Here is a 13,259-nt window from a genome sequence, read left to right as displayed (position 1 = left end):
CCAGAGTTCCCTCGGGGTCTGGGCTAGTGTATCGGTTTCAGGTGCAACTTACATAGGAGAATAGTCATAAGATCAAGGGTCAGGCAGATCTTGCTAAGTGAGATATTAACTTACGCTTAGAAAATTTTTCTTATGCAGCAACACTTTAAAAAAATAACCACATTCATTGAGATGTTATGGATAAGATTAAATACTAACAATATGCATAGGTTTAGAATTTGGCAGATGACATTTTACTTCTTATAAATCAAAAGGAATGACAGAGCTAATTTAAGTTAGTCTCTATTTGGGTTTCCAGTTGTAGTTTGCTAAAATTTAGATATCTAAGAACATTTCACTGCAGAAATGATGATAGTTTATGAACAAGGCAATCCCAAAACTGGTTTTGAGAATCTCCAGTGTGTTAGCTACTGTACCTGTTGCAAGGAATACAGAGACAAATGAAGAGTTCAGCTTGTCACACCTACAAGTTCAAGACGTGCTTTGTCCTTTTGTTTTAAATAATTCTCAGAACAACAAATAAAAACGAGGAAGAGTGATTAGTGAATGTCAGCCACAAGAGTAGGCTCTTTGGTTACATGGACCATTTTGACCTGGATCAAGGCCATTTATGCCATCGTGAGCTGGGGTGCAAAGGTTTAGTAAGTGGGGATTAGGAAACTGTTCAGAGCAGTTACATCACATAAAGTCCCAAATGCCCAGTTTATCAGGATGAATCCAAGTTTGGTTCCTGTTGCCAAAAGAAAAGAAAAAAAGCAACGCACATGTTACTTACAAGCAAACCTTAAGGCATACCATCTATTATCAGCAATAAACAGATTTGATTCTTTTGTAAACGAGACTGTCAGGGCCCAGGGGATTTGTCAGCGTCTGGATAATCCTCAAATCACCTGCCTGCCCTATCAGGGATATTAGGAAATTGTCAGTAATAAGGCTGGTTAGCAATCTTCTTGTCTGGTGCATTAAAGATTATTCCACCAAAGCCAGAGGGTCTTAACCAACCAGCTTTCATTATATGTTTCAACGTTACACATTTTATCAAGTCTCCTGTCCATAGAGGCTGTGAAGACTCTGTCAGCTGTGCAAGTCCCTGGGCCCTCACTCCGGGAAACAGGCTGGGACTTTGGGAGTTTTTAATCCAATATGGGATATGAAACAGACACAGAGCTCAGTGGCCACAAAGATGCTAAAATGCATATGGTATCCCACTGTCCACATACACGGTGCAGGGAGCTCTGCATCAGGTTGAGTTAGGGACCCAGGTCTAGCTGGGTGAGACGGTGGTTTCTCTTTTCTTCTGTTTGCTTTATTGTTCATATGATTTAAATTTAGTGTTTTGAATAAATAATACATATACATGATTCAAAAGTTTTAAAATTGCAAAAGGGATACAGTGAAAACCTTTCCCTTCCCTTTCTCCATTTGCCTTGTTCCTGCCTTCTCCAACAGGTAACCCCTGTCATTAGCAGCATTATTTTATCCTTTCAGAGTTTTAAAATAATTGACTATAAGAAAATATGAAACATTTTTATTTTACTCTTCTTTTTACACAAAAGATAGAATATAATACAATTGTTCTGTGCCTTGTCTTTTTTCACTAGCAATGTCTTCTATTATACATAATAAAATAGTTTCTATATTAGTACATTATATTACATTATATACATTATATTAGTAAAAAGAATAAGGAAATAAAATATTAAGGAAATAATTTATTTCCTTATTCTTTATATGGTTGCATACTTTTCTGTTGTTTCATGTACCATACTCTAAAAAATCGGTTCCCTGGTGATGAACATTTAGATTTTTTTCCCCAATATTTTGTGATAATAAACCATGATATAGGGAATAAACTTGCACATTAGTTCTTTCACGTTATTACTATTTACTTTTTTTTTTTTTTAACATCTTTACTGTTTACTTTTCATAGGGCTACCTGGTAGTGGCCAAGACATGGGCCTCTCTCCCTGGCTCCATACGTTAATAACCAAAATTCCTAATAGATTTTTTTTTTAATTGAAGTATAGTTGGTTTACAATGTTGTGTTAGTTTCAGGTATACAGCAAAGTGATTCAGTTTTATATATATGTGTGTGTGTGTGTGTGTGTGTGTGTATATATATATTCTTTTTCAGACTCTTTTCCCTTATTGGTTATTGCAAAATACTGAGTATAGTTCCCTGTGCTATACAGTAGGTCCTTTTTGGTTATCTATTTTATATACAGTAGTGTGTATATGTTAATTCCAAACTCCTAATTTATCTCCCCACCATTACCCTTTGGTAACCATACATTTGTTTTCTATGTCTGTGGGTCTGTTTCTGTTTTGTAAACAAGTTCATTTGTATCATTTTTTTAGATTCCACATATAAGTGATATCATGATATTTGGCTTTCTCTGTCTGGCTTACTTCACTTGGTATGATAATCTCTAGGTTCATCCATGCTGTGGCAAATGGCATTATTTCATTCTTTTTATGGCTGAGTAATATTCCATTGTATGTATGTACCACATCTTCTTTATCCATTCCTCTGTCGACGGACATTTAGGTTGCTTCCATGTCTTGGCTATTGTGAATAGTGCTGCAACAAACATAGGAGTACATATATCTTTTCGAATTATAGTTTTCTCCGGATATCCCACTCCAGCAGTGGGATTGCTGGACCTAAAAGACTCTTATAGTAGGCAAATATCTCTTTTATTTCCTCAATGCGTAATTTGTGAAGAGACAGGCAAGGGATCATTTTGAAGCCTGGCTGTAACTCCTGTGCCACCTGCATTCTCACTCTTATCCTCATGTGACTCCTTCATTTCCTCCCATCACTCAAAACTAACAACCTGGGACTGCTTGCTTTTTTTTTTTTTTTTTTCTTAATCTCATCATTTTCAGCTGCATTTGAATTGCTATCATTTGTTTTTTCTCAGAGGTAGGGCAAAGTGGTGCTGAAGGATTTCTTACATCTTCTTAGCAAGTCAACTTCCCAGCCATTCACTCAACAAATATTTATCTAGCATCTACTGTGTCTCAGGCATCATTTTAGGCATTGAAAATACAGTAGCAAACAAAGTAAACTCAGTTCCCACCCTCATGGGGCTTACATTCTAATGGAAAGCAGCACACCATAAATAAATGAATGACAGAAATGGGAGACAATAAGCAAATAAGTGTATAATGTGACTTCAGGCAGTGGTAAGTGCTTGGTGTCTCTATTTAATCAGTTCATGGGTGGAGAGTCCTTTTCAAATGACATACAGAAAAAGGATTCCAATTCTGGCTCGAAAAATTACTTAAGCTGCTCTCTTTAGAAACTTTCAGTCAAGGAGGTTCTGGCCAGAGCAAAAGTTTGTTGATTCTGTCTGACACTGACAGAGACATTTGTGGTCATTTGAACCAACAGTGTCACTTTGGACTTGGAATTGGCGTTAAAAGCACTCTTTAAGAGCCAGTTTGTCTGTGGAGGTGTGCTTGGGAAGGTTTTCTTTTTACTAGGTGTGTTACCGAAAGTGGGGTCTGGCTGCTCGCCACTCAAAAGCCAATAAAGAGGCAATGTTGGTGGAAAGGAAAGTTTGCTTTATTTCAGAGGCCGGCAACGGGGGCGAGGGGAGGTGTGGACACCTGTCCAAAGGCCGACTCCCCTTCACTGACAGCCAGTGGGCAAGAGCTTTTATAGATGGAGGGAGGGGGCTACATGTAGAAACAGCACAGTCAGCTCTGACGGTCATCTTGAAATTGGTCATGTGGTGGTCTGACCGGCGTCATCTTGATTGTTTTAAGTACAGTTAGTCTTCCTTTCCGGGGGTCAGTTTTTTCCCATTTCCTTGAGTCCAGTTCTCGGAATTGTGGCAGCTTATGTCATGGCTACAGTCTGGTCATCATGTAGTTAACTTCTTCCACCTGGTGAGGGTTTCAGTAGCTATAAAACAGGTCCTTGACTATGCTAATGACTAAACTATTATTATTCAGTCTTGTTGAACTGTTTTCCTTTGTTTCTGCGTTTTCTCACTTCTCTGATTAAACTTATTTGGCTAAAGTTTTTCCATAGACAAAGGTAGGTGGAGGACGTGGGGGGGAAGGACCACATGGTCCTGCTCTGTTTCAAGTATATTCATTTCTTGTTGCTGCTGTATTAAATGACCACAACCTTGGTGGCTTAAAACAACACAGCTTTATTATCTTAGGGTTCTGGAGGTCACAAGTCCAAAATAGCTCTCATGGGGTTAAAATCAAGGTGGCGGCAAGGCTGTGTCCCTCCTGGAGGCCGGAGGGGAGAAGCCGTTTCCTCGCCGTCTCCAGCTTCTAGAGGCTGCTTACATTCCTTGCCTTGTGGCCTCTCATCACTCTGACCTTGAGTCCATGTCACATCTTGTTCTGACTCTGATCCTCTTGCTTCCCTGTCCCAAGGACCCTGTGATTACATTGGGCCCACCTACATGATCCAGGATAATCTCCTCATCTCAAGATCCTTATTTCATCAAAACTGCAAAATAACATATTCACAGGTTCTGGAAATTAGCATGCAGACATCTTCTGGGCTATTATTCAGCCCACCATGTAGGCAATTAAGAAACAGCAGCTGAAGATAACTTTTAACATATAAAGTAAATTAAAATAACAGGGAAAATTATGTAAAGCAGCAGCCCCCAACCTTTTTGGCACCAAGGACTGGTTTCGTGGAAGACAATTTTTCCATGGATGGGGTGATGGTTTGGGGATGATTCAAGCTCATTACATTTATTGTGCACTTTATTTCTATCATTATTATGTTGTACTATATAATGAAATAATTATACAACTCACCAGAATGCTGACAGGAGGCGGAGCTCAGGTGGTAATGCAAGTGATGGAGAGCGGCTATAAATACAGATGAAGCTTCGTTTGCTGGCCCGCTGCTCACCTCCTGCTGTGCAGCCCAGTTCCTAACAGGCCACAGACTGCTGCAGGTCTGTGGCCCAGGGGTTGGAGACTCCCTGATGTAAAGGATAATCTTGGCAGAGGATGCCTCAAGATTCAACACTTTGAGTTGGACAAATTAATTCTAAACATCTGCCCTGTGCCAGGATATGTTCCAGGGGCTTGGGATACACCAATGAACAAAACAGGCAAAAATCCCTGTTCTCATAGGGCTTACATTCAACAAAGACATTACAAATAAGCCTATTATCTAGTAATTTAGAAATGGATAAGTGCTTTGTAAAAAAGAAAGTGGATCAGGGGGAAGGGTCGGGAGAGTCCCGAGAGAGTGTGTGGGAAGCAGGGGGAAACCTGCCTATGACACTAGGGGGCACTGCAGCACAGTTTTGGAGGCTGAGATTAGAAAAGGATCTTATACAATCAGCATTTGGTGAGCCAGAAGGAATTTTAGAGGTCAGCTAGTCTAACTTCCTCAGTTTATAAAGAGAAAGCTAAGGCTCAGAAGGTCCACAATGTGGTCTCTAGTTATTTTGCATTTGGCCTAAATTTGAGAGACAGTCTCCTGTCTCCCCAAGAAAGCCAGACATAGTCATCACCTTATCAAAGGCAGCGCCTGCCAGGAGGTAAGGCTGGGAGGGTTTTGTATCAGAGCAGCAGGAGGGATGGATGATTTCAGAGTGTAGTTCCATCTATGCCACTGTTGAAAAATTATTCCACAGAACCTCTAATATTCCTCTTTCTAAGCGCAACATTCTGAAGTCTTGAATCAGTGACACTGGCCCTCCAGCCTTTGAGACGCAACTTTGGCGAAAATAACCTACATCAGCCAGACACCAAAAGGAAGGGGAAAATGAATTATGATAAAGAGGCTTTGGTGTTTGTAACAAAAGAATAATGCAGCTTCATTTTCCTAACTTATGGCTTTAAATGGTTATTTAAGCTCGAAATGGTTATAGTAAACCATGGTTTGATCAGATATTTTTATCCACTATCTCCTTGGGTGTGACTGTTTCCCAAAACTGTAGTTGTAGTTGAGCCAGTACAAAAACTCAATATTTCGACGATTAACGGTGAGAGTTATTCGAGTTTCATGACATTTATAACACCACGTGGTAACAATGTAACGTGTTTCCACTCAGGAGACGTGTATATTGTAGGGCAACATTGGTTGAGACTTGGGCATTCCTGTGGTTTACAATCTGGAGCAGTGTTCTCTCTGCTTTCTCTGCTTTTCTCCTAACACTTTCAGGCTCACTTTCCACGTCCCGGGAGCTATCCCGTCTCTGCAGAGCCTACTGGTTTCCCTGACCCTCTCACATAGAGGGAATTGCAGCATCCTTTCTATTTCCATATCCCTTTTCTCCATTATCACCAGCAGACCTCAGAACCCACCCATTTTTCCCACTTACACCTGTCTACCTCTTTCATGGATAGCTTCTTTTCAAAATGTCCTTTTTAAAAAATTAAAAATAGAACTACATATGATCCAGCAATTCCACTCCTGTTTGCATTTTCTTATTCAAAGAAAATGAAAACCCTAATTAGAAAAGATATATGCAACCCAATGTTCATAGCAGCATTATTCACAATAGCTAAGATATGGACGCAACCTCAGCGTCCATCAACAGGTGAATGGATAAAGATGTGGTATATACATACAATGGAATATTACTCAGCTATAAAAAAAAAGAATAAAAAATTGCCTTTTGCAACAACATGGATGGACCTGGAGGGTATTATGCTTAGTGAAGTAAGACAGAGAAAGCCAAGTAAATACTGGATGTTTTCGTTTATATGTGGAATCTAAAAAATAAAACATGAATGAATATAAGAAAACGGAAACAGACTCACGGACACAGAGAACAAACTAGTGGTTACCAACGGGGAGAGGGAAGGGGGGAGGGGCAAGATAAAGGGGATTATGAGGTATAAACTACTAGGTATAAAATAAATAACATACAAGGATGTAATGTATGGCACAGGGAATATAACCAATATTTTATAATAACTTTAAATGGAGTGTAATATATAAAAATATTGAATTACTATGTTATACACCTGAAACTAACATAATATTATAAATCAACTATACTTCCGTTTGAAGATAAATAAAGATAAAAATAAAATCTTTTTTCTTATTTGGTAAAATATGAACATCATAAAATTCACCATTTTAACCATATTACGTGTGCAGCTCAGTGGCATTAAGTACATTCACACTGTTGTGCGACCATCACCACCATCTGTTCCCAGAACTGTTTTCATCTTTCAAAACTGAACTCTCTACCCATTAGACACTAACTCTCTATTTCCCCTCCCTCCAGCCCCTGGCAACCCCCATTCTCCTTTATGTCTCTATGAATTTGACTAGGAAACTCATATAAGTGAAATTGTACAGCATCTGTCCTTTTGTGACTTGCTTATTTCACTTAGCATGATGTCCTCAAGGTCCATCCATGTTGTAGCACGTGACTGAATTTCATTCAGATTAGCTTCTTGAGGTCAGGAATCATGTCGATAAATGTTTGAGTTGAAAAAAATGGGTGGATATCAACGTAATGAGATCTGTAGATAATCTCAAAAGAGAGGAAGTTAACACACTGCCCCGTGTCAGCAGGGTGAGCACACGTGACCTGCTGCTTCACCTCCACCTTCCAAAGCTCGTGCAAATGTCTCTTGTGAATGACCCCAACCCGGTACCACACAGGCAAGGAAATTATGGGAGAAGTGGTCCTAGCCGAGCTGGGCCGACACTGCGAAAGCCACCACAATGTTATTAGAGTGTATTCCAGACAGGAGAGAGCTTCCATGTTGGCCAGATACAGATAAGAACCAAACTCTCTCTTTACAATTTTACATTTCTGTTAACTGGAAGAATTTTCCACAGATAGTCTCTGGCTCCATGCCTTTCAAACTTTGTTTCTCTTCTACTACTCACACTTCTGGTGCCAGGTGCCCCAGGGGCACATCCTCTGACCTTTGCATCTTTATGCTGGTGAGTCAGCACAGTGGATAGCAGAATTTCTGAAAGCCATTCCTAAACTAGGACTGCTAGTAATAACCAAACATGGAAATGATTGCAAATCACATAAACGTATTCTATTAAATCTAAACCAAATATATCCCAGCTCATCTTCTCCTTGGCCGGACTCCCAAAATACCTGCAGCCACTCCAACGGCACCCAACACAAAGGAAGTCCAAGAGAGGAACAGTTGAAGTAGACGCAGAAAGTGTCTTAACCAATGGTAGTTAAAATATTTTACTTTGGTACAGTTTACAAAAAAAAAATGCCCTTGTGAACACATTGGTGGGGACTTGGAGGGGACCAGTGCAACTCAGTGGCCCTGAGGCTTAACTGGCTTTGGGTAAATTTGCATCTTGCTCTTTCTATGCAATGTGTTATTTGAATTGATTTTTAATTTTTTTTAAATAAATGTATTTATTTATTTTTATGCGGTACGCGGGCCTCTCACTGTTGTGGCGTCTCCTGTTGCAGAGCACAGGCTCCGGACGCGCAGGCTCAGTGGCCATGGCTCACGGGCCCAGCCGCTCCGTGGCATGTGGGATCTTCCCGGACCAGGGCACGAACCCGTGTCCCCTGCATCAGCAGGCGGACTCTCAACCACTGCGCCACCAGGGAAGCCCATAAATTTATTTTATTTATTTTACTTTTGGCTGCGTTGGGTTGTTGCTGCGTGCAGGCTTTCTCTAGTTGTGGCGAGCAGGGGCTACTCTTCATTGCGCTGCACAGACTTCTCATTGTGGTGGCTTCTCTTGTTGTGGAGCACAGGCTCTAGGCACGCAGGCTTCATTAGTTGTGGCACACGGGCTCAGTAGTTGTGGCTCGCAGGCTGGCGCATGGGCTTAGTTGCTCCGTGGCATGTGGGATCTTCCTGGACCAGGGCTTGAACCTGTGTCCTCTGCATTGGCAGGCAGATTCTTTTTTTTTTTTTTAAACATCTTTATTGGAGTATAATTGCTTTACAATGGTGTGTTAGTTTCTGCTTTATAACAAAGTGAATCAGTTATACATATACATATATCCCCATATCTCTTCCCTCTTGCGTCTCCCTCCCTCCCACCCTCCCTTTCTCACCCCTCTAGGTGGTCACAAAGCATCGAGCTGATCTCCCTGTGCTATGCGGCTGCTTCTCACTAGCTGTTGGTTTTACATTTGGTAGTGTATATATGTCCATGCCACATTCTCACTTTGTCCCAGCTTACCCTTCCCCCTCCCCATGTCTTCAAGTCCATTCTCTACGTCTGTGTCTTTATTCCTGTCCTGCCCCTAGGTTCTTCATGACCTTTTTTTTCTTTTTTTTAGATTCCATATATATGTGTTAGCATATGGTATTTGTTTTTCTCTTTCTGACTTACTTCACTCTTTATGACAGACTCCAGGTCCATCCACCTCACTACAAATAACTCAACTTCATTTCTTTTTATGGCTGAGTAAAATTCCATTGTATATATGTGCCACATCTGTATCCATTCATCTGTCGATGGACACTTAGGTTGCTTCCATGTCCTGGAAGGCGGATTCTTAGCCACTGTGCCACTGGGGAAGCCCAAAAAATAAAAATAAAAGTAAACCTTTAAAAAAAACTACAAAACCACAGCAGTTCTGGTGAGAATGGGCACAGCTACAATTTCTTCAAGCAGAATCTGAAAGATATTGAATCATTTAGCAAATAAGTCATTGGAGGTTGTATTTTACCTAAAAAGCCATAAGGACCAGGGCATTTTTAGTAAGGATAACAACTCATATGGCAGTTCTCAGAATTATAATGAAGCTAGAGGAACATTTTCATCTTATATTTATTAAATACCTACAGGTTACAAGTCATTGAGCCAGGTGCTGTGGGCACACAGCAATGACAAGATATACCGGGTCCCTGCTCTCAAAGAGCTCACATTCTATTCCTGTAGATGGCGTTTCTAGACCAGAGCACTAGCAGCCCTTCTATGAGTGGGATTGCCCAAACGTCCCTAGCCCTGCACCCTAAATGACAATAATGCACTCTGAAAGCCCACCTGATTATGGGCAGTAGTTCCTTCCCACCTTGAGAACCACCAGGGGAAAGGCAACAATAAGAAAGTAAATTCCCAAATTGATAAACATTGTGATGAGGGCTGTGACAGAAATGATCAGGTTGCTGTGCCAGTGAAATAGACCAGGGGGATGCTCTAGTTTGGGTTGTCAGCTCAGGCTCTTTGAGCAGGTGGCAGGTAGGGTAAATGTCCAGGAGGATGTGACAGTATAGCCATAAGCGTTCTGGGGATAGGAAACAGCATGTGCAAAGGCCCTGAAGTGGGAGGGGGCTTATCGCACTAAAAAAACAAATAACAGAAACCAAAAAAACCCACAGAAAGAAGATGGGTAGGGCTGAGATAAGGTTGAAGGGACAGGCAGGGGCCAGATAGAGTAAGGACTTCAGGGTCATGGTGAAGAACTGGGGTTTTATTCTAAATGCTTCTGTCAAAATTTCATAACAGAAGTAAACCCAATGAATCCCCAAAGTAGTAATTGGTAAAAGTTTATTGTGCCCACATCAAAAAGACATTTTGCAAACTGGGAGCACTCAAACAAAAACATGGAATGAGGCTCAGGGATATATTGTTATAAAGCAGCTTATTTAGTGAGAAAGTAGTGACTGTTTATTCTTCACAGTGATTGGTTACAATACTAGAGTTTTCTTCAATATAGGGAATTTGTCAGTGGTTACCTTAGGAAATAGTTCAAGTTTTTGCTTATGATTTCCAGAGGCATAAGCAAGAAATGACCTAGGTCAAGTTGTCTTGCAAAATAAGCTAAATTAGGCTTTGCTTGTATGATGAAACAGATTTTGTCTGCTCAGGGTATTTTCAAGGTTGTTCTTCATTTGTTTTTCTTTTTTTTTGTTTGTTTCTGTTTTTCATTTTAACACTTCTCATTGGAAGTCACCAAAGATTTTTAAGAAAGGAATTGGTGTGATGATAATAATAATGAGAAGTAATTAACATTACTGAGCATGTGTTCTGGGCCAGAAGAGGCTTTATGCTCTCAGTATATTAACGCAACATATCCTTATAATAACCCTATGAGTACTATTTATATTCCCATCTTACAGGAGGAAACTTCAGCAGGGAGAGCTTAAGTCATTTGTCCAAAGTCACACAGCTGGTAAGCTGTTTTAATACCTTAGCATTCTCCTGACTGTGAAGCCCGAGTTTTGACAGACTGGCAGGAAGGAGTTGGAGTGAAGCGCTGTGTTCGCTGCCCCGTGTCTTCAACAAGCATTTCTCTGGCCCAGAAAGCTGCCAGCAGCATCTATTCTGACCCTATTACAGTCATATATGTCCCATAATGGATTGACTGTTAACCGAGGCACGCACACGGTGAGACTCACAATCTTTGTTAGGTATAGTATTTAAACAAAAACAACAAAGAAATCCCTAGAAAATCTGGCCACGTCTGGCTGGGAAAATGCAAGGTCTCTCAAAACCCGCCCTAAAAACCCAGAAGCACGGGAATGGTTGGATTCAGTCACCCCAAAATCCACCCATTCGGACTCTGCTCTGCCTCGCGTTACAGCCTGGAAGTTCTGACAGCCGGAGGGGGCAGGTGCGCAAGAGCAGGGGGCGTGGCTTGCGGGGACGGGGCGGGGCGTGGAGACACGGGCTCTGGGCAGGACGTGCGCGGAACGCGGCGGCGTGGGGGCGTGGCGACAGGGGCGGGACGAAGCGGAGACGGACATGGCGGGGGCGGGGCCCGCGCGCAGACAAGATGGCGCTGCGTCTGCTGAGGAGAGCGGCGCGCGGAGCGGCGCTGCCGAGGCTGTGAGTGCAGGTCCCCAGTCCCCCGCTACCCGGTCAGGCTCACCGTGGGTCGGTACCGGGCTCAGCGCCGCGCAGGCGCGGCCTCCTCGCCCACTGGCGGGAACTCCCGCCAGCCGGGAGCATCGTTTGCCTCCCGCGCGCGCGGGCTCGACCTCTGCCAAGGTCGCCGACCCCCCGCTAGGGTCGCCCCACACTGTCAGTGCCTCCCTGTGGGAGGGCCCTTACTTCGGCCGGGAAAATGGGTACAAGCGTTGGATCTCTGAGACCCAGAAAACAAAACTAGCGTCCCCACACGTGGAAACCGTGAACGTATGCGTGTTTTATAAAAGGGGGTCTGGAGTCAGCCTCTCAGAGGATGCTGAGAGGCGGCTCGCCTCCACTGTTGTTGGGCACAGCGGTTCCCAAACTGTCCGGTCTCAGGACCCCTTTACGGGCTGAGAAATTATTGAGGACCCCGAAGGGCTTTTGCTTGTATCTGTTGATTTTAACGGTATGAGGAATTAAAAATTTTAAATATTCATTTAAAAATAACAAATCCATTCAAATTTAACGCAAATTGCATCTTTAATGAAAATAACTATTTAAAAAAAGTGGCATGGTTTTATATGTTTGAAAATCTCTTCAGTTTAATTAAGGACCATTGAAGTCTCATATCAGCTGCCTTGGAGGAAGTTTACCAAGAAATTTCAGGCTCATGCACAGTCTATTTGGAAAAGGGAAGACCTGGCAGACCCTCTCATAGGGTCTCAGGGCACCCCGCCCCCGCCCCCAGGTGTCCTCAGATCACACTTTGAGAACCGCTGGTTGAGACTTGCTTGTTTGCCAACTACATGCACATACGGTATCTCATTCTGTTCGCCGATCACCATGTGAAGAAGCTGGGTGAGTCATTCATAAAGATGAGGAAACTGAGGCTCGGAGAGGCTAAGTGACTCTCAAAGCAGAGAATGGCAGAGTTGGGTTCAGAAACCAAGTCAGTGGCTCCTGGTCTGGAACTTTTTTACATCTGCTTGCTCCGTGCTTCCTGACTCAACCGGTGTCCCATACCAGGCCCCACCTGGTTTTATGCATCCCACCTTCCCATTTCCTACATCTGGGCCTGGTAATGTCTCTGGACACCGGAGCTCACCCCTGGAGCCAGAGGAGCCCCTGAAGGGGTGTATCCAGACCCTTCCAGAAAGTCCTTTCCTGGCCTGTGAAGGGGCCAGCTTCTGTGGCCTCTTCAACAATGGGTCAAATGACCACACCCAGTCACCTACTTCTAAGGCTCTTGGGGCTCAGCTCGCAATGCTCGTCATCTCCCTTAGCACATTGGCTCATTCTCAGCACACCTACACACCCCACCAAGGCCATGGCAGCAGGCTTTCATGCAGGGCCCTTCCCAGAGCCTACACCCCAAGTTAAATCCTGTGGGTCCTGGCACCTTCAGAACACATGGGGATGGGAAAAGTAAATGTGCCCAAGGTCAACTTAGAAAAGTTTGCCTAGACATGCCTTAATTTCTATCCCAGTTGTATTGCACTTTAGC

General features: G+C 42.7%; 1 protein-coding gene across 5 annotated transcripts in view; it reads left to right on the top strand.

Annotated features, from left to right (window-relative positions):
* Positions 1-11,643: 11,643 nt before the first annotated feature.
* CLYBL (citrate lyase beta like) overlaps positions 11,644-13,259 on the top strand; it is a 262,901-nt gene continuing 261,285 nt past the window's right edge. For all 5 annotated transcript variants that reach the window (XR_003791722.1, XR_003791723.1, XM_029210156.1 and 2 more), the window contains exon 1: positions 11,644-11,731. Coding sequence is in view for 3 of the 5 variants with exons in the window: in XM_029210156.1 (XP_029065989.1) it covers positions 11,679-11,731 (53 nt within the window). In the remaining 2 variants the exon portion in view is untranslated. The remainder of the gene's footprint in view (positions 11,732-13,259) is intronic.

This window comes from Monodon monoceros, unplaced genomic scaffold (assembly GCF_005190385.1).
Source record: "Monodon monoceros isolate NGI ecotype Baffin Bay Population unplaced genomic scaffold, NGI_Narwhal_1 Super_Scaffold_8, whole genome shotgun sequence".
Lineage (NCBI taxonomy): Eukaryota > Metazoa > Chordata > Mammalia > Artiodactyla > Monodontidae > Monodon > Monodon monoceros.
This window is presented reverse-complemented; position numbering and strand designations above follow the sequence as displayed.